The 27,662-nt window shown below is 45.5% G+C and overlaps 1 protein-coding gene across 1 annotated transcript in view; it reads left to right on the top strand.

Annotated features, from left to right (window-relative positions):
• THADA (THADA armadillo repeat containing) overlaps positions 1-27,662 on the top strand; it is a 319,402-nt gene that overhangs the window by 244,454 nt on the left and 47,286 nt on the right. The window contains exons 32-36 of the mRNA XM_077749153.1: positions 17,553-17,935; positions 18,528-18,646; positions 18,961-19,033; positions 22,187-22,340; positions 24,800-24,882. Coding sequence (XP_077605279.1) covers positions 17,553-17,935; positions 18,528-18,646; positions 18,961-19,033; positions 22,187-22,340; positions 24,800-24,882 — 812 coding nt within the window. The remainder of the gene's footprint in view (positions 1-17,552; positions 17,936-18,527; positions 18,647-18,960; positions 19,034-22,186; positions 22,341-24,799; positions 24,883-27,662) is intronic.

The raw sequence follows: 27,662 nt of genomic DNA, 5'->3' as shown, positions 1-27,662 counted from the left end.
GCCACCCAGGAACCCCTGGAAGGTCATTTCTTCTTGGGAAGGCAAGGAGGCTTCATAGAAGAGGAAGTGATTGAGCAGAATTTTGAGGGTGAGTAGAGATTCAATACATGGTCAAGGTCAAGGTGACATTATAGACAGAGGGAGGACCATTGCCAGAGCCACAGAGGCACACGTCAGCACAGCCTTCAAAGAGCTAGGACAACGACCAGAGTATCAGTTCGAGACCAGGCAGGTGTTACTGGAAGGGAGGCTGCAGTGGCAGGAACTCAATCAGGAAGGACCTCGTAGGCCAGTCTGAGAAGCTTGGACTTGACCCTGGAGACAAAGGAGATTATTGAAGGATGTAGGACAGAGAGTGGCATCGTGTGGTCTCCTAGGACAAGGTGACATTTCCTTCTGTGCCCTCATCCTCACAGAATGCTTAGGACCCTTATGAACTAAGTTCCTGTTGTCACTGAAAATGAATGTAACTGAAAATCCATTCATGGAATGTCAGGGGGATTTGTCCAGACATTGTGATCATCAGCATTGGGGGTGTAGGAGGCGGGAGTGGGGGCCCGAGAACCAGACTGCAGTTAAAGGCAGCACAGTGCTTAAAAATACTTGTCTTAGAGTGGTGCCATCATGGGTGTTTCTTTCTCTTATTTTCCACTTTATGAATCTTACACGCCATAATTCTGTTTTATCCCTATGGGTACACGTACCTGTATTTCAGCAGTAAATGAATCAAACTGTGAATCTTGAAGGCGCTTAATTATTCCGGAAGAAATGAAGTAGTATCAGTTTCAGGGAAACTTCTGTTGGTTGGAAGAGGGTCTGTCCATCTCCTCTCAAAACACTATTCTGTACGTGACCTTGGAAAGCTATTTCTATCTCCAAAGTGTCTCAGAACCACATTGAGGGGCCAGGGCATAAACAATGAGAAAAACAGTGAGGGGGGAAGGCAGAGAAGACGATTAGAAAAGCTTAAGATAATGATGTGTTTTGTGTGATTCAGACTTTTATCTTCATGCTTCCCCAGCCTTTGAGGTTTCCTCAGCCATTAACTAGGTTTTAAAAATTCCAGATCTGGGGGTTTTGTTTTGAGTTCTAAAGCGATTTAAACCCACAAGGACTCTCTGTCCCCTGTATTCTTTTTCCTCTTCTGAATCCAGCTGTCATCATTTGTATGCATCAGTTTCCTGCTAGAAAGAAAATTATAGTCTCCAGTTGGAGCTGGGGGATGAGGAAGAAGAAGGCTCGTTGCCACAAGCACTTCGGGGTTGCCTTGCAGGCCCAGGCAGGGACGGGAGACAGACAGCTTTCATTCTCACTGGAAACCCGCCTTCAGTTTTTCCTTCCCAGGCTGGACATTTTCCGGCCTACTCCACAGCATGTACGTGATCTCAAAAGGCCGTTTCCCTACCCCTGCAGTGTATATAGAATACCCAGCACACCCTGGTTCTCAGGAAGCACTTTCAATACCCTCTTCATTGTAGGGATCGTAATCATTTTGACCAACAGTCGTTGAGGGCCTACATCCATGCCCAAGCAGCGCGTCAAGCATTTTGTGAGCATTAGAAGGGAGGTCCTAGCCGTCCTTCAAGTTAGACGTGAGGACCCCTGAGGCTCAGAGAGAACTGGCCAAGTGTCGCCTGTGTAGTAAGATGGAAGAACCTGGCTCTGCCGGCACCTACGCTGTGGCCCCGCAGGCCGGAATTCAAAAAATCCCTACCTCGGGGAGGAGCGCCCCCCGAGAACCCTGTTGGTTGGTTTATCTTCCCGTTCCCCTTCCTCACTTATCGAACCCCCAGGCCTTAGAGAGGGATCCTCTCTATAGGAGTTTCCAGATCACAGGCTTTCATGGGCATTTTCCTGCCTGCATCTCTGTCTCCTGTGCCAGCAGTGTATGGAATACCACGAGAGTGTGCCTGGGACAGACTCAGGTTACTAGAAAGAGAAAGCTTGACCGCTTCCAGGCAGCCACCTGCCCTTTATCCCTTCGCAAGTGGACCTACGGCCTCTACGTGAAGCACTTCCCAATACCAGGCTGCTGGTGGCTGCGTTTTGTGGCTTCTTTGTTAGTTGAGATTTATAGTTCAGATCTCATCATTCTGCCAAATGCAATAAACACTTTGTTTTACTAGAATGTAACTTTTATTATTGTTATTATTTTTCTTCATAATGCCTTCAAAGTGACCAGCTTGTGAGTGTGGACTCGGAATCCCTAAAGAGTCTAAATGCCAAGTCAATGTGCTTTGTAGATTGATCTAAGATTAGAAGACAGGCTCTCACTTATTGCCGCTTGTATTTATATAATGGAAGTTAGGTAATGTAAGCACTCCAAAGGCCAGCTTAGATGTTGATGATGGTCAGATGCTAAAATCTGTGACAAGTATTCAACAATGCCCTGTACTTGTGCTGCCTGGAATGTGACTAATATATGTGTGACATGAATAAATATAAGGTCAATGATTTTTATGACATACTAACTCCCTTTACTCAAGTTCCTGGGAAATACAGCCAAACAATTACAGAGTATAAAAACATTAGCAACTTACAAACACCTGCTTTGATTATTTGGTCTAATTAGGTTAAATTTAACCAGTCCCATCTGAACAAATTGAAAACAATTCTTATCTGTTCCCTTGGTCATGCACTTTTATCGGTGTTGGATGCAGATGTGTTTAATATGACACAGTTGGTGCTCTTCTCTCAGCTCTGGGTGGGAGATAAAAGGGAATTGAGAACATATTTTTTAAGTCTTCTGGGGACTTTTTCTTTCTGGGCCTACAGCTATGAAATTTCAAGGAAAAAAAACAGGCTTTGTTGTCCATAAATTAGTTGCTTTTCTCCAAAACACTGACTGTCATCTGAACGGTTGCTTTTGCCAAAAGGATCTTTCCCAGGGAACAGTGAGCTCCTAAAATAAGCAGATGACTCTAGCTGCCTTTCGGAAGTCAGAATAATACAGGATGTGTTATTATATTGCTAGGTTCATGTGGTGTTTACCCCTCGTTACTTCGAAGCCTGGTGCTGAGTACATGGGCCCACAGTTCTGAGCATTTTAGAGTGTAGAGACCATTTAATCAGTAGGTAGAATGGAAACTATAGCAATTAAGTGACTTGCCCAAGGTCACACGGCTGGTTGGTGAAATAGTCAAGCTTCCTTGGTTCCTGGCACAGTGCCTGTTTCTATGACCAAAATTAAGAGCCTCGTGGTAGTGTGAGTTGCGCCGAGTGTCTAGATCTGTAACAGAACTATGTCATGAAATCTTCTCACCCACATGTCCGCTCCAGGAGTAAAATACTGTTCCGGTGAGCAGCTGGGGCCTCAGAACATCTGTAATCTCAATTTTTCTCCGCGCTCCTGTTTTGCCCCACTCCAACAGCCCTCATCACAGTTAATTTGAAACTAGTTGCCCGTGTCGATTAAGTTAGTTAAGCAAGTTGTTTTTGAAAGCTTATTCTGGACATTTCATAAAGATGGAATCATATAACGTGTGGCCTTTTGTGTCTGGATTCTTTCACTTACTGTTTTCAAGGTTCGTCCATCTTGTATCATGAATCAACACTTTTCTTTTTTATTGTAGAATAGTATTCCATTGGATCCATATACCGCATTTTGTTTACTCATTAGCTGATGGACTTTGGGGCTATTATAAATAACGCTATTATGGAGATTCATGGACAAGTGTTTGTGGGGCTGTATGCTTTCAGTTCTCCTGGGTATTGACCGAGGAGTAGAATTGCTGGGCCGTATGCCAGCTCTGAGTTGAACTTTTTGAGGAATTGGCAAACTTTCCAGAGACGGTATCAGTTTACATCCCTCCCAGCAATGTATGAGGGTTTCAATTTTTCCACATCCTTGACGGCACTTGTTATCGTCCGTCTTTTTTATTATAGCCATCCTAGTGGGCATGAAGCAATATTGCATTGTGCTTTTGATTTGCATTTTCTTTATTTAAGGCTAGTGATGTTGAACATATGCTCTACTTCTAACTGGCCATTTGTATATCATCTTTAGGGAAATGTCTATTCAGATCCTTTGCCCATTTTTAAATTGGGTTATTTGTCTTTTTATTCTTGAGTTGTAAGACTTCTTTATATATCTGGATATTAATTCCTTATCAGCTATATGATTTACAAATATTTTCTCCCATTCTGTGGGTTGTCTTTTCACCTTCTTGATAATGTCCTTTAACGTACAAAAATTTTTAGTTTCGATGACATCGAGTTTATCTGTTTTTTCTTTTGTTGCTTGTTCTTTTGACAACAAATCTAAGAAACCGTCGCCAAATCCAAGGTCACAGAGATTTGTACCCATGTTTTCTTCTAAAGACTATATAGCTTTATCTCTTAACATTTAGGTTTCTGATCCGTTTTGAGTGAATTTTTGTATTTGCCGTGAGGTCCGGGTCCAGCATCATCCTCTTGTGTGTGGCTATCCATTTATCCCAGCGCCATTTGTTGAAAAGACTTTCGCTATCCTTTCCCCATTGAATTGTCCTGGTACCCTAGTCAAATAACAGTTGACCATAAATATATGAAATTATTCCTGGACTCTCAATTCTAGTTTATTGTTCTACATGTCTGTTCTTATGGCAGAACCATACTGTCTTGATGATCATTGCTTTCTGGTAACTTTTGAAATCAGGATATAAATCCTCCCAACTGTATTCCTCCGTTTCAAGATCTTTTTGGCTGGGTCCCTTATATTGTCATAAAATTTTAGGAAGTTTGTCAACTTCTGCCAAAAGGAAAGAAAGACCAGCCAGGGTCTTCATAGGTATGGTGTGAATCTGCAGGTCCGTTGTCATTATAACAATACTACGTCTTCACATATTCAGATCAAAACACAGGACATCCTTACATTTGTTTAGATCCTCAGCAGTTTCTTTCAGTGACGTTTGTAGTTTTCAGTGTACACATTAGGAACGCCTTTTGTTAAATAATGTATTCCTATGTTATTCTTTTTTGATGCTGTTGTACCTGGAATTTTCATAATTTCAATTTTGGGATGTTTGTTGCTACCATATAGAACTATAGTTGATATTTGTATATTAATCTTTTATCCTGCAACCTTACTGAACTCATTTATTAGAACTTTTTGTAGACTCCTTGGGGTTTTCTATGTATGAGATCATGTTGTGTGCAACATAGTTTTTACTTCTTCCTTTCCAATCTGGATGCCTTTTATTTACTTTTCTTGCCTAATTGCCCTGGCTAGAGCCTCCTGTAGGGTGTTAAATAGAGATAGCAAGACCAGACATTCTTGTCTTTTATGTGATCTTAAGGAGAGAGCTTTCTTCACCAGTATGTTGTCAGCTGTAGGTTTTTCATAGATAATCCTCTAACAGGTTGAAGAAGTTCCCCTCATTTCTAGTTTGTTGAAACTTACCATGAAAGGGTGTTGGATTTTGTCAAATTCTTTTTCTGTATCTATTGAGATGATTATGTGATTTTTTTTACCTTTATTAATATGATATGACTCATGACTTTATTTGCTGAGTAGTATTCCATTATATATATGGCTTGTTTATATTAAATCACCAGTTGAAATACATTTGGGCATTTATACTTACTGGAGATGGGGAAGAACATGGCTCTGAGCATTCATATAGAAGTGTTTCTGTGGTCATGTTTTTATTCCTGTTAAGTAAAACCTAGGAAGGTGATCATTGGGTAATATGAGAAGAATTACAAGAATCTGCCAAACTTGTTTTCCAGAGGGGCTGACCACTCTGCCTCCCCACCAGCACTAGATGAGCGATGTAGTCGTTCTACATCCTAGACTTGGTATCATTGTCCCTCTAGTAGCTCTTCTACTAAGAATCCAGTGGTTATCTCATAGCAATTTTAATTCGCATTTCCTTAGTGACCAGTTATGTTAAGCATCTTTCCATGTACCATGTTTGCTATACATATATAGTTCTGGTAGAGTGTCTATTCAAACCTCTTGCATATTTCTTTTTTAAATTGAGTTCTCTTATCGAGTCTTATTATTTAGAGTTCTTTATTCTGGATCGAAGTCCTTTATACAAATCAGTATTTTGCAGATATTTCCTTCCTGTCTGTTGCTTATCAGACATTTTCATTAACAATGTCTTATGAAGAACAGACATTTTGAATTTTGATGAAGTCCAGTTTATCAATTTTTTCTTTGTTTTATGCTTTTTGTGCCCTAGTAAAGAAGTCTTAACCTGTCCCAAGGTCACAAAGATGTTTGCTCATGTTTTCTTCTACAATTTTGTATTTAAGGTTTTATAATTAGATCTTTGATTGACATCAACCTGATTTTCATATCTCATGAGATAAGGTTGAAATTCTCTTTTTCATTTCTTGCATACAAATGGCCAAGTGTTCCAGCACCATTATTTCTTCAAATATTTTTCTGGCCTTTTCCCTTTTTCCACTCTTTCTGGGACTCCACTCATATGTGTATTAGGTCACTGGAAGTTGTCCCACACATCACTGATGCCCTGAGGTTTTTTTTCTGTTTCATTTTTGATAACTTCTAATGTCTCTAAATTCACTAATCTTTTCTTTTGCAGTGTCTAATCTGCTGCTAATGCCATCTAGTGTATTTCTTTTTATTTTAGATATTATCTTGTTCAGCTCTGTAAGTTTGATTTGTGTCCTTTTAATATCTTTCATATTTCTCTTAATCGTTTTCCATTTTCCTCTAGATTCTTGCCCATATGTAGCATGTTTATAGTAGCTGTCATCATATCCTTGTTTCTACTTTCGTTATTAGTATTGTTACTTTGGGTCTATTTTTATTAATATTTCTCCCAGTCGTGGGTCATATTTTCCCACTTTTTTGCATGCTGATCATTTTTTATTGGGTGCCAGACAATATTAGTTGTGTGTTGTTGAGTGTTGAATTTATTTTATTCCTTTAAAGTGTTGGACCTTAGGGGTGCCTGTGACTCTTGATCTCAGTATTGTGAGTTCAAGCCCCACATTGGCCATAAAACTTAGTTAAAAAAATTAAGATTAAAAAAGTGTTGGACTTTGTTCTGACATATGGTTAAGTTACTTAGGATCCATTGGATTCTTCGAGGGTTGCTTTTTTTTTCCTCCTAGGGCAAAAGTGAGCAAGGGACAAAGACAGGAAGAGAGAGAGAGAAAATCCCACAAGTACAGAGAGATAGAGAGAAAGACGTGGGGTTTGTGTTTTTACCCAAAGCAGGGTTGGAGCTCACCCAAAGTGGGGTTTGAGCTCACCCAGAGCGGGGCACGAGCTCACAAACTGTGAGAACATGACCCGAGCCAGAGTCAGATGCTTAACGACTGAGCCACCCAGGTCCCCCAGGGCTTGCTTCTAATAAGCTCTGTTTGGGCCGGTCCAATCTCAAGAGGAGCCGTTAGTTTAATGCAAGTGTAGCCAGCTCCACTGACAAGACCTCTCTCGGTCTCTATGTGATGCCCCATGTCTTACAAGGTATTTCTACTCTAACTGTTGAGAGCATGAACTACCGGGAGCCTAGATGAGCTTCCAGAATGGTTGGGCCCATGGCTCTCATGGTTCTTTCCCCAGCTTCATGGAGTTTCAGCCCTTGTACATGCACATCGGTATTCAGCAGACTCAAGAGGTGGCCTCTGCAGATCTTTCTTTTTGTACAGATTCCTCCTCCTCAGTATTCTGAGCCACAAATTCTAACTGCCTCCTCAAACTCAGATCTTTCATCTTCTCAACTCAGCAAGATCTCTGGGCTCTGGAGTTCCCCTTCTTTGTGCTGCGGCATGGAAATTGCCTCTAGGTAGTAGTCTGGGGCGATGGTAAGGCTCACCTTGTTTGTTTTGCTCTCTGAGGGATCACACTGCCCATATCTAACGTTTATAAACAGTCATTTGTTACATTTTGTCCAGTTTTCTAGTTGTTTATGGCAGAAGGGCAATTCCTGTAGCAGTTAAACCTTGGCGGCCTGAAGCAAAAACCACTTCCATCACTTTGTTTGAAACCTCTTGATTCCTCAACTGTAAAATGGGGACAATATGCTTTGGAAGACTGGGGTGATGAAGGTCACAGTAGAAAAAATATATGGAAACTTGAAAAGTTATCTTCGAAGAAAGGAAAAAAATCCAGCGTTGGAAGAAAAGCAGCTATCAGCAGATAACACTGAGAGCAAGAACGAAGAACCTGTCATCTCATCCACAATGGGAGACTCTGCTGGTCCCTTGGCCAGGAGGTACACTTACTCCCAGACTTACCTCCATTGCTCATCTGGCAGCTTAACTTCTCCCTCCACTTTGGGGCTGGATTTCGCACCGAATAGCATAGGCTGTGTTGGATTTGCCAGCCGTACTGTACCTCACAGCATCATTCGTATAGTGTTAGTCTGCAGCCCGGTAGTGCCAGGAGCTTCTTTTTTTTTTTTTATTTTTTTGTTTTTATTATTTATTTTTGATAGAGAGACAGAACATGAGCAGATGACAGGCAGAGAGAGAGGGAGACACAGAATCCGAAGCAGGCTCCAGGCTCCAAGCTAACACAGAGCCCGATGCGGGGTTCAAACCTACCAACTGTGAGATCATGACCTGAGCCAAAGTCGGACGCTTAACCGACTGAGCCACCCAGGCGCCCCATGGAGCTTCTGAGTCTTAGAGGCAGTTTTTCCCACAACTGTCTACTGTAGTGCCAGCAAGGGACTGAGATAGGTGGGCCTGGCTTCTCTCTTGTCACAGGAGACATGACAGAGGTAAGCCCCGGTTACTTAAAGTAATCTTCCCAGCCAGCTACCTCCTTTCCAGTTGGCTTCACACTATATCTCATTGCCTGAGGTCTTCTGTGGGGAAAAGGCAGATCTAAACAGGGATGACGCTTGGGAAATTCCTGATTACCTAGTCTTGTCCTTCCTTAGTAGCCAGTCACTGACAAAGAACCAGAAGCAGTGTTTGCTTAGAAGTAATTTAATGTTTGTGTCTTTGGGTTGTCATGTGTTTATCCACAAGTATTTCCTGACTTCCCCCCTTGTGATGGACAGAGGCCAGCTGATGGGATGGTGGGTGGAGTCCAGAACTAACCCTTGGTCCCAGCCGGTGCCCGATGAGCTCATGTTTAGCCAGCCCAAATCCTTTCAGAGATCCCTCCCAGAGCAGTGTCCTAAGCCCCTAAACACAGGGACTGTGTTTTTATTTCATGGGTTGACCAGATAGTCTTCAGATGGTATTCTCAGAAGCTCATCCTCCTCCCACAGCAGCAGATAAGGAATTCTGTGCTAAAAAAGATACATGCCTTTGAGAATATGCTGGGGGCCAGGGAAGGAGGGCATCGTTTCAAAGGGTGGGTAAGCAGGGCATGAAGGGGTTCAGAGACCTGGAAACAGAAGTAGGCAAGACATAAGCAGCCAGCACCCGTTTAGTGTGCTTCTCAAGACGAAGTTAGTCTCCAGATCTTTCCGTCAGGTCGTTCTACAGGTTTGTTAGCAGAGGGGCCCCCGGGGTCAGGATTACAGTGTATTGGGAGGTGCAGGGGATTAAATCGAAGAATGGAATTTCCCTTCGATAAGGAGAAGCCAAGATTTATTAAATCAGTTGATTTGTTGTTGTAGTTCCTATGGTTTCCTTTTCTCCCCAAATATATATGCTTTTTTGCTGACAAATTGCGTAAGGGGACATTAACATTCACAGAGTACAAATTGCCATCTGTGATTATTTTTAGAACCAGTTTATCAACTGTGTGCTGTAAGAACTTTTGTTGGATCTGATTGCAGACCTCTCTGACCAGAGCCACAAGTCTTTGAAATAGAAAACACTGTCCACGTTGCTGTGAATTAAAAGCGAAGCCTGCTTTGCATTTGCTCACGCCCAGCTTTTCTAAGGAAGCTAGAGATTGTGGGAGAAAGGGGAGGATCCAAGAAACTTTAGAACAGTCCCATCTGCAAACTTTTCTTGACCTACTGGTATCGGAGAATTCAGAGCCTTTTCAGTATGTGAAAGAGAAATCCATTCATATGTTCATTCATTCATTCATTTGAGGCAGAGGCAACAGCAATGTGCAAGGTCAGGCAAAGTAACAAAACTTCTGATTCTCAGTGGCAAGTGACTACCACAGTGGCATAGTCAGTATCGCTGTCCTTTACACAGTGGCCTGGTAAGCGACTTACTCCATAGCAGTGACACCATTTTTTTCTGTTCAGTTGGCCTCTTCAATCCTGGGAAGGATCCTTCCCCCTTCATGAGTACGGATTGCTACTTAGAAGTAGAACAAGTTTGCTGTGATTACCGGGGGGTTGGCATCCCCTGTAACCATCTCTGCTGGGCCAACGAAGGGTTGCCTTGGGGCCGGCCCACTTGCTTCCTCTTGCCTATTTCACTTGGGCCCATTGGGCACAAAATCAGGCTATCTGGATTCATGACTTCACAGTGAAGGCCAGCAGCTTTTGGGGTTGACTAGATGGAGGGGCTGACTTACAATTAAGGGCCATGGTATTCGAAGGCAAACACCAGTCAACGCTAGGGACCCACGCATTCAGCATGGCAGCATGTTTACACCGCAAGAAGCGCAGAAGATCTCCGATGGGCCAAGACGGTGGTTCTTAAACTGTGGTTCCTGCACAGCGGCGCCAGTATTGGCTGGGAATGTGTTAGAACTGTGATCTGGGGGCCCTGCCCCAGGCCTCCTGAATCCAGAGCTCCGCAAGAGAGCACACCGAAATCTGAGACCCTCTGGTCTGCGGTACCGGCACAACCACCCTCCCAGGAATATATTCAGGGACTAGGGTGCCAGGTGAAACTGCCTTCTATTTTAATTGTTATTTTCCGATCGTCCTGCTGAGTGCTCCGAGTTAAATTCACCCAAATTAACTGCCCTCGTGGTGAAACTCCACTGTATCCATAATTATGTGGCAGTGATATCATCCCACGCTTTTTTCCAGAAGGTCCTTATTAAAGCTGTTTAGATTAACGGGCATCTTTTAAGATTATGTTGATTTTTTTTTGAAGAAGAAGAAGTTTTAACAGATCTATATGAGTAGCTCAGAAAATCAAAAGTGAATGACACACAGGCCTGCCCTTTGGGGCTAGGCTCCTCCTCAAGGGAGAAGAAAGACTTCCCTAAATAATACAACAGGATTTGTGACCTAGGACACTGTCCCTGCTCAGAGGATGTGTTGCAGGGCGCCTGGGTGGCTCAAGTGTCCAACCTCCGCCCAGGTCATGATCTCACAGTTTGTGAGTTTGAGCCCCGCATCGGGCTCTGTGCTGACAGTGGAGAGGCATCTTCGGTTCCTCTGTCCCCTTCTCTCTGCCCGGCCTCTGCTCGCTCGCTCTCTCTCTCGCTCTCTCTCTCTCTCTCTCTCAAAAATAAATAAACTAAAAAAAAAAAAGTATGTGATGCTTTTAAATCCTCTTTCAGCAGAAGGTGGATGCCAGCACCCTACCTTGGTTGGTTAGGGAGTGGCACCTTTGAAATTCAGTTAACTTGGCAACCTGTGTTCAGGCTGCAGACATAACACTGACATCTGCAGCCTGCCACACAACCAGGAACTGCTACAATAACACCTCAGAGATCACCAGAGGGAACCGTGTGAATGGACCACTGTGCTCCTTCACACAGTCACTTTGCTCGCTGTCCCCGCGGTTCCCCCACAGGAGACCTCTGTTCAGGGTGGTCGTGCTGCCTGAACAGATCAAACTCAGGAAACTGTGGCCCGCTTCTCCAAAACTCCAGTTCCCTTACGCTGGCCCCTGGGGACGCTTTCACAATAAACCTCTAACCAAATGATATTATGGCAGATTTTTCTTAAAGCCAAATGTCTTTAAAGAATTGCCCCTTAGGATGCCATTACAGTTTTGCTATTTTTTTTTGGTGTTAAGATAGCCTTTCCTTTATGAACTGATTAATAGATGAGCGGTTTTTAATATCCTTCCTTGACAAGATAAAAAGCTGGCAGCATAGGCCAGTCTGTCACGTTGTTTTTGACATTTTCTTGATCCTTGGATTCCAAACTTGGGAATTATTTCTCCATTGAACCAGGACTTTGCACAGCCGGAGGTGTTACCCTTCCAAGTGGACCCAGCCGTTAAACTATGCCTTTGAAGGCTAGAAATATGCCTGCTCTAAAGAAACAAAAGTTAATTTCAAAAATGAAATCAAATTGGATGTTTAAAATCAGTCACACATACTTGAGTGACTGCGCTGATGAGAAAATCCAAGGACTTCCCAAACAAGGAGGGCTGGAACAAACTTCAGTTAATAAGTTTGCAAAAACCGTCTAATTTATGAAAAATAATATGGGGCCTGTAAAGGAGACACCTGACTCTTTCACTGGAATACTTGGCTTTGCAAGAAAGATCGGAAGGAAGAATCCGAAAGCAATCAGAATTGAAATTGCAAACAGAAACGTTATCATGCAGAGGAGAGGTGCAAAACCTCAGACTGAGGAACCCCATTGAAGAACTAACCTCAGTTTTTTTCGGGCTGTGGATAATAGTCATGGGCAGAAATGCAACTAAGTAACTCATGTTGACCTAGGCTCTCAAGTGCACTTGGGAGCGCAGGACACGGAACTGTGCTTGGCCAGGGAGAAGTCCCGGCTGTGGAAACCGTTTGGTGGACTCTGTCTTACCTGCTGTGGGTACAGAGCTGGCAAAGCCGGAGCCATCAAGCCCAGAAGAATCACACTAGAATCACCCAGGTCCTTTTAAAACAAGGCTTGCCTCAGCCATGTAGTCCAGTGCCCCCTGACATAGGTATTTTTCTAAAGGTCTCCAGATCAACTGAATGCACCTCCTGGGCTGAGAAACCACTATGTCCGAGAGGAAAGCAACATGTACCTCTTCTGTTAGTCCGTGCAGCTGCTTATGTTAAAGTATTAGTCATCTCGGGGCACCCAGGTGGCCCAGTCGTTTAAGCATCCGACTCTGGCTCAGGTCATGATCTCACAGTTCGTGGTTGGAGCCTCGCATCAGGCTTTGGGTTCTGCCATTCTCTCTCTCTCTCTCTCTCTCTCTCAAAAATAAGCATTAAAAAATAATAAAATAAATAATTTTAAAGTATTGGTCATGTCTAACTCTAACTTCCTGTTGTAGCTCGAGATCCCCTCACTGTAGGCATATGGAGAGAGGTGGTCAGTGGTCTCCCTGTAAGTGGGAACCCCATGAGATCAGACCCTGGTCTTTCTATTTCACTGCTACAGCCTGTACCTAAAACAGAACCTGTACCCCGCAAGCCAGCACTGAGGCCTGCCTGCCTGGGGCCTTTATTCCAGTATTTATTCATTCTTTTGAATCCCTGGTGGTTTCCCTCCTTGGATGTTTTTATTTGTAAGAGAACAGGGGTGTGGTGAACTCTCTCGTTCTTCACTATAAAGAAGTCCTGGGCCGGACTCGGTTGTGCTCTCCTTGGGACTGCACACGCCTACTGACCCACGCGTGCGTAAAGCTACAGACCACCCCCCCGCCCCATGAAAGTCGTGTCTTAGGAGCATGGCTTTCAGCTGGGCTACACAGCAGAATTAGCTGTTGGCTTCTTAACACTGTAGGTGTCTGCGCCCAACTCAGGCCAACTGAATTCAAATACGCGAGAGTGGGATTCAGGTGTGTGTGGTTTTAATAACGTCTGGTTGAGAACTATCACTTGAGGGCAGTGGTTTTCAAAGCACCTGGCTGGGCAGCATCAGCATCACCCGGGAGCTTATTAGAAATGCAAACTGTAAGGGTCGAGCCCCTCATCAGGCTCTCTGCATTGAGTGCACTGTACCCCACTTGTGTGCTCTCTCTCACTAAAAATTTTTAAAAATTAGCCAGTAGGGGCGACTGGGCGGCTCAGTCAGTTAAGCGTCTGACTTTGGCTCAGGTCACGATCTCATGGTTTGTGGGTTTGAGGCCCTGATCCAGGCTCAGAGCCTGGAGCCCACTTCAGATCCTGTGTCTCCCTCTTTCTCTACACCTCCCCCACTCACACTCTGTCTCCCTCTTTCTCTCTCTCTCAAAAAAATAAACATTAAAAATAATAATAATAACTAAAAATTTAAAAAGAAAATTTTTTAAAAAAAGAAAAGAAATGCAGACTCTCCGCTCCCTCCCCAGACCTGCTGATCAGAATTCTGGGGATGAGGCCCAGGCGGCAATCTGTGGGTCAGCAAGCCGTCCAGGTGATTCCCGGGTGATTCAGTCCAGTTTGAGAAACTCTGCTTTCATTCATCTCTTTGGGTCCTGGTGCACAATGAAGTAGTTAGGAGAAAGTATCTAAATGAATGTCATTTGATAACTCGTAGCTTGTGGCTCTGACCTCACTGTTCCTCTGCTGACACACTAATTCAGCAAACCTGTTCTCGGTCTCTCTTTGTCTCTCAACTTCCCCTGGAGCATTTGCCATTTCCACCCCCAGTCAGGCATCTCTGGGCGTCCTTCAGGACCCATCTTCAATTTTGTTTCCTGTGGAAGTTTTTATTTTGTCTCCCCTACCCCCACCCCCAGTAGAAAATAAGAGCCCCATCGCATTCTGGTCCTTCTTATGATCGTGTACTCTCGTTGCAACCTCGGGCAAGCAACTTAACCTCTCTGTTTCATCACCTGTAAAATGGGAATAATAATAGCACCTACTTCTTCAAGTGAGTTAATACTTGTGGAACTGCTTAGAATAGTACTCAAGTGTCAATTCTAAGAGTAATTATTATTCCTAGCATTAAATAATGGGTATATAATGCTCTGTAGTGCGTGCCACATAAGTGTAGCTTTTCTTGCTAACAATTTTAGGGCACTAAGCACTCTGCAATTTTTGTAGTTGTCTTTATCTTCCCATTAGTTGTGAAGCTTTTTGACAGCAAGTAATTTTTCTTTCTCGACTCTGAATCTCTTTGTCCCAAAGTACCAGTAGATGCTTATGCTCAGTAAATGCTTATGGAAACGTACCCAACTCCACTGGCAACGTGGGCCAAGAAGTTCCAAAGGAGACCTTCCTAAGGCCGCCTCCCCATCGTCCCTTTCTTTAGGGCAGTGCCTTCAGTCTCTGGGTTCTTGATGAGGTCATCCTTTGTCAAGGCCCTAGAGGGACAAGTGGGTCCGGGTGCCTGGCTCTTGAGTCTATGATGCACTCTGCTCGGAATATCTCTCTTTCAGATAACAGGTTCCTCTGAATATTGTCCAGAATGGCCTAGACAGTTCTTCCTGTTTCTCATTACGATCCAAAGAGCAGATCTCTGAGCCATGTTTCGGACTCCTTGCCAACAAAAGAAATTCCTTTTTAAGGCAGTGATGTCCTGAGGCAGCAGTGGGTGGGACGAGTAAGGAAGTGGTACCTGAAGACCCCATGGTGTGGTCTCATTACTAAATTGTCGTGGGATCAGATTTTAGGCATGGAAAATAGAGATGGTGACACAGAGGCTGAGGATGCCAACTGCCTGGGACTACCCTGCTGCTTTGTAAAGATGGCTGCCCTCCTCTTTGAACTCGGACTTCTGCAGACTCTGAGTCAAGAGCAGAGGTGTGTTTACAACCACAGACGGCAGTTGGCAGATGGTGTTTTCCATGGGGCCCAGTCATATGGGAGCCTGAGCCCGCACTTTGCTTCTTGGGGCAAACTTCTTTTTAAAACAATTTGATGTGTGACATAAATATTCTATATTCTTAATCCCTTAATCTTATTGCAAGCCTGTGAGATTTTGCAATCTCAAGTAAGTTTTCTCTGTTATCATAATCTTTTACATTCCTACTATGTTTATGATAGTTTTCTAGATGTCAGTAGTGTGGACTGAGCTACGAGATACCTAAATTCAGCAAGGCCTTTGATGAAGTCTGTTCTCATGTTCCTGTAGGTAGAATGCCATGCACAGTTCGGTAAACAGTAGTTAGGAGGATTTATAACTGGCTAGCTAATGAATTGGTGAGAGTTTAGAGTAGGTAGGGGATGGGGCTAGGGCCTGCCTATTACAGTCCCTGATACCCGATGCCCTCCATACTGGCCCAGTCCACAGTTTCAGTAATTCTTTGCAGACATTTATGGCATGCTTGTCAAACTGAGGTTTACATAACTCCTGTTGGGTGATGAATGTGCTGTGTGAAGCCTCTCCTCTGGGTTCTGGGAGGTACCCAAAACTCCTCCCCCAGTCGGTGCCTAGGGCTGCCAATTTGATCCCCTCACTGCCTGTCACATGCATCTTCGCCTCTGTCCCTTCCTCACTTTGGGCCCTGATCTTTTCTCTCCTAGATTACTGCCTGACCTTGTCGCTTGAAGTAACCCCCCAGCGGCATTCTCTCACCTCCGGAAGAAGGTCCAGGCTCCTTCGTGCGGCCCAAAAGGTTCTGCACGTCCTGGCCACAGTACTTCCCTAGCATCATCTCATGCTGTCCCCCACCTCGAATTCTGTGCTGTTGTGATATCAGACTGCCTGCAGTTCCCCACAGGGGCTATTCTGGTTCATGTTTTTGAACCTTTGGTCTGCCTTTGGTGACTCCATCTCATTCTCCCCCTCCCTTCCCCTTAAAGATTCAGATTACCGTTCACACCACTGTATTGCAACCACCTAGGCATTCATTTCTCACTCTCAAACTGAACTGTAAACTCCTTAAGGGCCGTGTTCTTATTTCATTTAACACAGAGTGAGCAGGCAATAAGTGTTTTTTGATCAGAAGTGAGAGTACAAAGAGATCTCAGCAGTCTAAAAGGCAGACCATAAAACTTAACAGGGAGATAAAATTTAACAGGGGTTCTACTTGGGTCTAAAACAGACGAACAAAGAAAACAAGTCCAGATCTCAGTACTGGGCACAAGGTGGGAGAAAGATGACTCACCACCCTCGGCAGACCATGTGAAAGAAGAAAGGCCATGGTTTCAGTTGACTTTAAGATCCACATGAGTCAACAGTGCGATGCAACTCCAGGAACCTAGTGTCAGAACAGGGAAAGCCGTCGTCCTGTGGGTCGTACCGCGCAAGAAAATCATGTTCCATTCTACGGGGCCAGACCGCGAGAGGGGGCAAGCATGTCCAGAGGAGGGCGGCTAGAAGAGTGAGAGAGGGCAAGCCCCACTGTATCTGGAGAAGCTAAAGGAAGTAGGGGTGTTTCGTCCGGAGAAGACAGGAGCTATGATGCCTGAAGGGCTCATTGGGAACCTCAAAATGCAAAATTAGGCCAGGGAGTAGAAACTCCCAAAAGAACTTGGTGACACTTTGCTCTGCTAACAATGGAAGAGTCTGTGTTGTGAGCTCTGAGTCGCTGTAGGGCTCCATCAGGAGCCGCCGAGGAAAGGTGCTGGAGAAGGAGCTGAGCCTCCAAAGGATTGGACTAGATGGCCTTTTATCCTGCTGACCTCTGAGGCCTAGTGATTCAAGAGGTCCCTGAGTCCAGACCTATTAAATGATGGGGACCGGTGCCAGGAGCACATCTTCTGATAGCAGCATTATGAATTACCTAAACAGAAATCACTTCTGGGCAAACATAAGAAGTTCAGACTTCTGAACCTAAGTGGGCTGGTCACTTGTTACATCATTCATGTGAAATCTATTCAAGAAAGGCATCAGGTAGTCCCACCCCCATGCAGCCCGAGCCTTGCATTCTCCGCTGTGCTTTTGTGGAACTTTGAATAAAGTGATTACCTCTTTCCCTTTACTTGTTTGCTCTTTTAGCTCTGGAGCATCTTGGCTTCTGGGGGGACATCAAAAGGATCGTCTCGAGATCAGAGCTGATAACGGGATTCCCCTATACCTTCACGGTGCCAGGCCTGCCCCAGTACCTCCAGAGCCTCACCAAACTAGCCATCGCCGCAGTGTGGGCACTGGCGGCCCAGGCTAGAGATCAGCAGGCAAGGGACAGCCCCATCTCCTTCTCTCAGCTGTTGGAGTCTTCTTTCCCTGAAGTGCGCCTGCTGACATTAGAAACCCTGTTGGAAAGGTTCTCAGCAGCAGCCTCTGGATCAGGAGAGAGGGGACTACCTCCCTTGCTGTGGAATATGGGAGGGACGTTCTTGATGTTGGCTATGAAGGAAGATCACCCAGAATGCTCCTGCAAGGTAAAGTCTCTGGTGTACTCAACATCCCCTTCTGCTCCCCACGCTCTTTGGCAAGCTCACCAGAACAAGATGGTGTTGCCAGGATTGGGTTGGCTTCTCCAGCAGCAACAAGAAGGAGATTCAGTGTCTGGGGCGGGGGCAAGCTCTTCATATAGTACTTGTCATGGCTTCGTGCATAGAAGGGTGCTAAGAAAATGATGCTGGCGGTAATGATGATGGCAGTAAGCCAGGACAGAGATGGGGAGTGAGCCACTCGGTGCTCTAAGAAACAGCATTGAAAATTGGTTGTAGAATGTGGCACAGGGTGGTCTTTGTCGACATGGCTATTTGAGGACAGATGGTCACCGAGAAAACATCACCAAAAGGGAAAGGGCCCTGACTTAGGAATTGGGACATCTAGACTCTGATCCCTGGGCACTTGGGTATGTCGCTGCTTTACCCTGTCTTGGTCTCCCAAAAATATTAAGGGAGAAATAGGAAGTCAGTGGACCTGTTTGAAAGATAGATCCCCGTTAATGGTACAAGTGATGATTATTGGGCTTCTGAAGACTTTTCCCTGAATATTTTTCCCCCTTGGCTCTGACACACACAGATACTGAAAATTCTTCATTGCATGGACCCCAGTGAGTGGCTTCCCCAGACGGAGCACTGTATCCATTTAACCCCAAAGGAGTTCCTGATCTGGACGATGGATGTCGCTTCCAATGAAAGGTTTGCCCCCGATGCCCCCTGTGCAACCTCGGCCTGACACGTGGTCCCAGCAGTCAGTTATGTAATGAGCCTGCGCACAGTCCTGGCCGAAGGGCTCAGGTCCCATGTTTCTTTCTAAGCTCACGTCATAGAACAATGTCAGAGCTTCCCGTTAATAACCAAAAGGTAATTACTTCTGGAGGTGTCTGTATGGCCATGAGCTGAGCATTTCTAGCATTCACAGGGGCCTGGATTACAGACTAAAGCAAAAATCCATCTGTGTATAAAGTATGTTTGGTTTTATTTTGTGTGTGTTTTTGGCTTCCTTGTTCTAGGTCTGAAATTCGAAGTGTAGCCCTGAGACTTGCCTCCAAAGTGATTGCCCACCACATGCAGACGTGTGAGGAGGTAAGGCTGATTCTGCCTCTGGCCAAGGGCCTAGGTTTTTGTGCTCACTTCTGCAGGGAAGGTGTCGATAAAAGTGAGGTGTCTCAGCAAGCAGAACCACGTGCAGCCTCTACAAAATGTTATTCGTGTGCATTTTTCACTTTGGGCATAACTTGTGACGCATTTTCCACCATTGGCATGCCTTTTCTCTTGTTCTGGGCACATTTGATTAGAGTCCAGCCTTCTCCCATGTAACACACACACACACACACACACACACACACACACACTCAAACTCTTTTTTTCCCCCTATTTTTCTAGCTAGACTCTTTATTTAAAGAGTGAGTGAGCAAGTCACTAGGATTGCATCCTGGCTAACTGAGCATGACAATATATTGCTAAGGCTTAAAAATTCCCCCAGAACACGACCCAGCTGGCCTTGTGTAGAGGCCCGGATGTGCCTCATCTGTCTCACATGTCCTTTGGGAGAGACACGGAATCAAAGTAACTGAAACAGCTTCCTGGGAAGATGCCTTATCACAAATCCATGTATACTTAGGGGTATACAAGGCAGCTGCCACCGTCACAGAATTATTATTATTTTTTTAAATGTTTATTTACTTATTTTTGAGAGAGAGAGAGCAGGGGAGGGGCAGAGAGAGAGGGAGACAGAGCCCCAAGCAGGCTCCACGCTGTCAGTGCAGAGCCTGACATGGGGCTCTGTCTCACAAACCGTGAGATCATGGCCTGAGCCAAAATCAGCAGTCGGACGCTTAAACGACTGAGCCACCCTGGCGCCCCTCCATCAGAGAATTATTGTAAGTGGAAGGCAGTAGACCCTGCAGTAAAATTACCCGAAGCTCCCGGTTACACATGACCACACCCTGATAGTGGCAGCACCGTTTCTCAGGTTCTAGTCCCTTACACTGAAGCAGCTCTACCAGAGGTACTCGGAGATCCGAAGAGGAACAAGGATGGAGGGACAGTGTCGTGAGTGCGAAGGCATGTTAGATTGTGACATTAAATGTCCCGCTGGAGAGGAGGCTGGAGGAATTCAGAGGAGGAAGGGAGTGCGGGGATGCTAAGGTTGAAGACTTCACAGAGAAGGTCGTTGAGTTCAGAAGGAAGGGTATCCTTTGGTCTGTCATTCAGAGGCGTGCCAGGAGGCCACAGCTGGCTGGTCACTAGGAGAAACAAAGAGCCAAAAAAAAGTCAGTGGTGTGTGTTGGGGGTTTGAGGAGGAGAGGTTTGTAGGAAAGGAGAGGATTTACTGGGAAAAGAAAAAAAAAAAAACCCTACAGCCCCGAGGGGGGGAAAAAAAACAAGTTCTAAGAACGTAGTCACAGGGCAGCCTATCACATTTGCCAGAAAACATTGTTCTCATCTACAGCTGTTTTAATGTTTATTTATTTTTGAGAGACAGAGAGACACAGTGTGAGCAGAAGAGCACAGAGAGAGGGAGACACAGAATCTGAAGCAGGCTCCAGGCTCTAAGCTGTCCGCACAGAGCCTGATACAGGGCCTGAACTCACAAACAATGAGATCATGACTAGAGCCAAAGTCTGACGCTTAGCCGACTGAGCCACCCAGGTGCCCCTACAGCTGTTTTTAACCAGTTGTTATGTGCATCTTAAAGGCACGGGTTGGTAGTTGAATGAAACAACATTTGATGAGAATTGGGAGTTTTCCAGGGAGACAAAAATTAACAAAACTGTAGAGAAACACATAAAAGAAGTTCCCAGGAAGACCTGAGTTTCTCTGTACATTGGGAGCCTGCCTGTTCCTCAAGGTCTAAGATGCTCATCAGTTTAGTTCCACAGAGCCCCATAGATGGTTATTTTGAACATTTTAAGAGGTTTCATTGATAGGGGAAATAAAGTACATTTGGAACAATAATCCCTTTTCTAGAATAAGTAGAAAACCAGGGTTTAAAAGACGGAAACAATCCAAATGTCCATCAACTGATGAATGGGTACACAAAATGTGGCATGTCCATTCAGTGGAATGTTATTTAGTCATAAAAAGTAATGGAGTGCTGATATATCTGTAGCATAGACGAACCTTGAAAACATGCTAAATGAAAGAAGCCAGTCACAAAAATCACATATTGTATTGGACAGTTTATTCTGGAATGTCCAGAATAGGCAAATCCATAGAATCAAGGTAGATTGGTGGTTTAGGGCTGGGTCAATGGGGAGCTGACAGGATTGGGGATGGTAACTAAAGGGTGTGGAATTTCTCTTCTTGGTGATGAAAAGATTCTGAAATTGACTGTGACAAATGGGTTGTGCAAACCAGTGAATATACTAAAAACTCAATTATATACTTTAAATGGGTGAATTATATGGTATGTGAATTGTATCTCAATAAAGAAAGCTGTTAGTATTTTTTTAAAAACTAGAGCTTTGTCTAAATAATAACGTCAGCTAGGAAGCTACTTTAAGTGTTGTAACAGAAGCTCACAAATACCATGGCTTAAACTAAATCATACCAGTCAAAGCAGTTATGGTGGCTTGACAGGATTAGGCCCCCAGGCCCTTCTTCCTTTCGCTGCTTTTCTCAACATGGCTTCCATCTTACAGTCCCAGACGGTTCCTGGAGCTTCCACCATCTGTACTTGTTCAGCTAACAGGAAAGAGAAAACCTGGGAAGTGACGGTCACAGCTGTTCCCTACGGCATGACCTAAAAGTGTACCGTTAGTCAGAACTTAATCACCTATTACTCCCGAGTGCAGAGGCATCTGGGAAATGTAGTCTTTAGCCGCGTACCCACAGGCCCCGCCAGAAACCTGAGGTTCTGTTACTAAAGACAGAGGGAGCATCTGGTTCCTGGAGAAAACAGTAGTACCTGCTACCACAGTCTTTCCCCAAAAGGCTTGTCTTTCCTGAAGCTCTCAAAGACACTGATGTTCTGAGACTCTAATTTGCATCAGAAAGACTCCAGAAACTTGTTCTCTAACCCTAGTGACTCAGTATTACTGAAAGACGAGTCAGATTTTCTCCCCCGGGCTTGTTTATTTCTCCCTCGTTGGGTTGGAAAAGCAACTAAAAAGCCACTTCTCCCCTGCGGTAAGAGCTAACTTGCAGATCCAGTGGGGTGTCGGTAGCTCGTCCCTAACACCGCGTCCGCCCCTGGCCGCGTCTGCTGAACTGCCTTACGCTTTGTGCTTTCAGACCAGGGACTCAGTGGTCCCCACGCTGAAGCAGTGGGTTCGCCTGGTCGCCTCTTCCTGTGGAGAACATCTTCCCGCAGAGGCCAGGCTGGCCGCTGCCGCCGCCCTCACCTGCACCGCACCATTCTTGCTCACCAGTCCCCACCCTGTGCTCGGTAAGCATCCTGGGCAAGGGGAGGCCCGCTGGGCCAAATGTGTTAAAAGTGTGGTGGATACTCTGGGGTTAAAAAGAAGGGAAGATAAAAACCGACCATGTGTACCATACCTTTGCCTCCTTCAAATGCCACCCTCACCCCCAAACCCCTGCCAATTCCTCATTTTTCACCAACAGCCTCTTTCAACCTTACCCCCAAAGCCATTCTCCTTAACGCTTCCTAAAAGCCTCTTCGGTCTTTCTGAAACACTGATCTGATCGTTTCACTCCACTGCTTAAAGCCTTTGAGTGGGTTCCCATTGCCTTAGGATAAAATCGAAACACCCTTTCACATGGCTTGGTGCCCTGCCCAGGCCTCCCTGCTCATTGGCTCATCGGCCACCACTCCCAAACACGGGCTCCGTGCATCATCCGTAGGGAGCAGTTCTTTAAACAGACTGCTGCTTGAATGACTTCTGTTTGTCTTTCAAGACCCAGCCTAACCGTCACCTCTTCCAGGAAGCCTGATGCAATGATCTCGATGAGAAAGGAATGGGTCAGGGTGAAGCCGGGCATTAAAGAAGAAGAAGGGACAGGTTCAAAGGCATTTTGGAAGCCAATCAACAGGACCTGGTGTTGAGGTTAATGTGAAAGGAAAATCCAAAGAATAAGAATAAGCCATGGCCCCTGTGTACAGGGGGCTGTCATTGGAGTAGTAGAGAAAAGATTTACAGAGTCAAGGAAAGAATTGGTTTTTTAGATGGTGAGATTCAAATTTTCAGTGTTAGCACAGCTCAGACCATTGAAATGTCTCATATGTCTGGATCTCTCTGGGAAACAAAGTTGTCTTTGATATCTTTTTAATTCTTTCCTCTAAGTGACTTCCGGGCATTTTTCTTACACCCAAAAGAGGGCTGGAAGGGGCCTTCAGTGACTGGGATTTAATCATCAGACCCAGAGGAATAAGAGCAAAGCTTTACCAGCAACTTTGGTGACTCTTCTCCAGTGGGGATATCAGCTGTAGCATTTTCTGGGTACGGTTGGCCGCTGTAACCCTAGCTCGGATCAGGCAAAACGTGTGTGAAATAACCTGGAATTCTGAGTGAAACTGAGTACTGGTTAAGAGCCATTGGTTCATAATTAATTCCTGGAACTGGGTATTGCATTATAGGCAATAAGGAAGGAGGTCAGTGGTGGCTGACGGCCTGTAAGACCATGAAAAATAGGTATAGAACTGAGAGACAAAGGACGTAAAAGTGCATGGGGACAAGTCAAGGACAGAACAAAGTCATTTAAGGAGAAAGAAAAATCCAAATGGACAAAAAAGGGGAGATTGAAGATCTCTGAGGGTATAAATGACCGTGTTATAGAGGAAAATATTAAGAAAGGAAAATAGTAAACCCGAGAGAAGAATTAGAGTGCATAGATTCTGAAAGATTGTGTAAAATTTAAAGCCAGGTTTATAACAGAAAAGAGAGAACAAAACCCCAGAGGGAACATTGCTGTTCTTGGTTTGACTAAAGCACTGGTGACTCTAACACCAAATTCTCCGTGGGCAGATGAGGTCCTTAGACCTAAAGAGAGTTCAGCAGGTTCAGTCCCCCATTGAAAGGCTAGGGATGACAAGTATGGTCTCCTGTGGCCTTCTCGCTGTGACTCTGCCCAAGCCTGGGCCCACCCCCATCCACCACGAATCCTTTCTGGGTGGCCCTGTCGCCCTCTGGTCTCCCTCATCAAAGCTGTCTGGGGCACACCAGTCCACTGTGATCTTTCCCTGCTGGGAGGCATAGCCATACATTTCCATCTGTGACTTCTTCTTGCCTCACGTCCTTGACTTGATGTTCCTTGCCGTTGCTCAGGGGCGTACACTGTCCTTCCCTATCCTGTTGTCCCACAGTGGCACCCAGCACAGGGACCAGCCAGAGCTCCCGCCCAGGAGCAGTGGTGGTCAGAGAGTGGGCGCCTCCGTCGATGCGGCACAGGCTGGCGTCTTTATCTTCGTCATGGGTGGTTCTCTGCCCTTTTCCAAAGTTCTTGCCCCCCAACATATAATCTTGGTTGAAACTTTGCTTTCAGAATTTATAAGCTCCAGCAGTCACTCAAATCAACACTGGGCTAGTTTCCCTAAAGCACTCTTTATGCATAAAGTTTCATTCCTGAGAACTGTGAGTCATCGCGGACAGCTGGGTCCAGGGCCTTAGTCAGCCGGGCCGCACCTTCTGGGGAGCCTTGCCTGGGGCTGGCTGCCCCCAGAAGCCTTCCCCCTCAATAAACCAGACGTCTCCAAACCTTTCCCCTTAGGGCCCTCTCTCTTCCAGTGTGTATCTGACTGCCCAGTCCCCCGTTCTTGCGGTATCCAGGGAGAAAGGCATGCCTGGTGCTCATTAAACGCTGCTGTCTTCCACCATGGGTGTGAGGCAGTACTGGTACCTGCTTGCAGATTGAACCCTAGGTCATTGCAATTCCTTTTGGTCTTCTTAGAACTGCAGGATACGCTTGCTCTCTGGAGATGTGTCCTCAGCCTCCTGCAGAGTGAGGAGCAGGCCGTCAGAGATGCAGCCANGGTCCACAGGTACCTTGTTCTTACCCTTTTTTGCAGCGCCTTAATGCTCACAGACTTAAAAGTCAGCACACTTTTTCTATAAATAGCCAGAGAGAAAATATTTTAGGCTTCATGGGCCCTTCAGTTTCTGCCTCAACTCTGCTGTTTCAGGGGGAAAGCGGCCCTAAACAACAGGTCGGCATGGCATGTGACTGTGTCCCCATAAAACCATACTTACAAACAGGCGGCTGCCCGGATTTGATCTGCTAGCCGCAGCGTGCTGACCCCTGCCCTGGGACATCATAGAGAAAAACTGTCTCCAGAGATAGAAATCTAATAAACAGTGCCTTTCACTAGTCACACGGTCATCCTTTTTAAATAAGACCAAGTCTTGATGATCCCATGTGGTTACGTAACCCGGGGATCGTAGATCCATCATTCTGTACTTCTGTGAGCGTTCACTTGTGGCAGAAACAGCGGAGTGTGAGTCAGGTTAACTTGGAGCAGAAGCAGGGTCACACCTCTGGACGAGTGGCCATCCGGGAGGGTGACCGCACTGGCGGACTTGGATCCCCTCACCCGGGGTGTCAGGAGAGATCTCTGGGTCAGCCAGCCCAAGGAGAAGCAGGAACACCATTTGGAGGCAAGAAGTCACAGGCTGAGCCGAGAAGGTTACCTCAAGAGACAGCAGAGTGGGAGGGGGAATAGCCGTGCAGGGTTTGTGACCAACTTCCCCTTGGAGTAGGCGAACTTCCTCGTACCAGAGTCCTCTGTTGTCATGGCGTATATGGGAGAAGCCGGCTCTTTAACCATCTCTGGGTGGTGCCGCTCCAGAGCAGGTTTGGTCAGGACCGGCTTCACCTCTCGGTGGGAAGACGTGCAGTTCGGTGCTTGGCAGTGATGTGCTAGCAGCCCCTCCCCGCCAGCCTCCACCCTGTCAGAGTTCTTGGGTAGGTAATTCTGCCGTCAGTGATTCATTCCACTGTCTGATTGTGTGTGTCCTTAGAGGGCCACACAGAGCACCCAGCAAGAGCTCAGTAAATATCTGATAGAATATAACACTCGCTAGATTTCTCTAGGACCCCCTCCACCAAACCTGGGAAAGGTTATTGCATACTGAAATTGATTAGTGGACTTATTCCCTCCTCATCTTCATAGTTCTTGCCTGACTACTCTTACTTCTTTCAGAATTTCTCCAAGTTCACCTCTAGTAAAAGCATATTACCATGTCTTCCTCCTTCTAGTTTGAAGTTTTCCTCAAGAAATACAAATTAATAATTATATATTGAGTGCCTTCCACATGTAAAAGGCCATGCATAAAAGCCTCTGAGAGAGTAATAAATGTAAAAGGCTACCTGTCTATTTTTGTATTCCTCACCGTGACCTATAAAAAGAGGATCTGGGGTGTGAAAAAGACAAGCAATCTCTAACAGTTAAATGTAGTATGTTACCATGGGGCACCTGGGTGGCTCAGTCGGTTAAGTATCTGACTTCGGCTCAGGTCATGATCTCTTAGTTCACGAGTTGGAGCCCCACATTGGGCTCTGTGCTGACAGCTCAGAGCCTAGAGCCTTCTTCGGATTATGTGTCTCCCTCTCCCCCTCCCCCATTCATACTCTCTCTCTCTCTCCCAAAAATAAACTTANCTGACAGCTCAGAGCCTAGAGCCTTCTTCGGATTATGTGTCTCCCTCTCCCCCTCCCCCATTCATACTCTTTCTCTCTCTCTCTCTCTCTCTCAAAAATAAACTTAAAAAAAAAACATTTTAAAAATAATAATAAATAAATAAATGTAGTATGTTACCCTGGACCAGATCCAGTACTAGAGGGGTGAAAAGCCGTACAGGAAGTTTCTAGAACAACTGAAAATACTGAAATACTGTCCATAGATTAAAATCAACATTAAATTTCCTGAATTTGATAACCGTACTGTGGTTTTGTAAGAGAATATTTTTGTTCTTAGGAAATATAGAAATATTTTAGGGGTGAAAGAACACAGTGCCTGCTACATACTCTCAGATGGTTCAGAAAAAAAAACTGCGCGTATAAATAGTAAATGCAGATACGGAGTTACTATACCTGCATCTTTTCAGTACGTTTGAAACTATTTCAAAAGAAAACGTTTCTTGAAAATCCAACTCCACAACTTGAAAACACTGACACAGCATATGTTGCTAGACCGTCCGATTGGCTTATCAGCAGTTCACTGTGTCGTGACTCCCCCACTGTGGCTCCTTTCCCCTGAATTTATAAATTCAGCCACCAGCCTCGGGCCCCTCCTTCAACCACTGGGTCTCGATTTTTCTACCTCGTGCCCCTGTTCCACTCTTGCCTCCCTGCTGAGCTCCGCTGTTACTCCAGAGTCTCCAGGGGTCCTGAGGCCAAGCCCAGACTTCCCGCCATGTCCCCTGGGTCACCCAGGGCCATGGTCCCTGCGGCCCTGGGCTGGTTCCCTGGCCCTGCAGCCAGGAGACCCAGGCCTGGGAGGGAAGAGTGAGGAAGAGCTGAGCATTAAAGGGCTGCCGACTGTTAGCCTGCAAGTCCCAATCACTGCTGTCCCCGGAGCGGATTCCTGCACTCAGCGTCAGGCTACTGGTTCTGGAGTGCTCTCTTAGCTCAGGGGGCACTCAGGTCTCTGTAGGAACGCGGGACCGACCGTTACCGACTGTGAGGCCTACTGTGGTCAAAGAGAAGTCCACCAATACAAACTGAGCTCCCATTGTGTACCCAATAGGGGACAGTCTCTAGTTCACGGGTGAGTTAGGAAGATAAAGCTAAAAAAAAAAAAAGCACATGAAAGAGG

The sequence above is a fragment of the Crocuta crocuta genome, unplaced genomic scaffold (genome assembly GCF_008692635.1).
Source record: "Crocuta crocuta isolate KB4526 unplaced genomic scaffold, BGI_CrCroc_1.0 scaffold118, whole genome shotgun sequence".
NCBI lineage: Eukaryota > Metazoa > Chordata > Mammalia > Carnivora > Hyaenidae > Crocuta > Crocuta crocuta.
The sequence above is the reverse complement of the archived record's forward strand: the minus strand, read 5'-3'. Positions and strand labels throughout refer to the sequence as shown.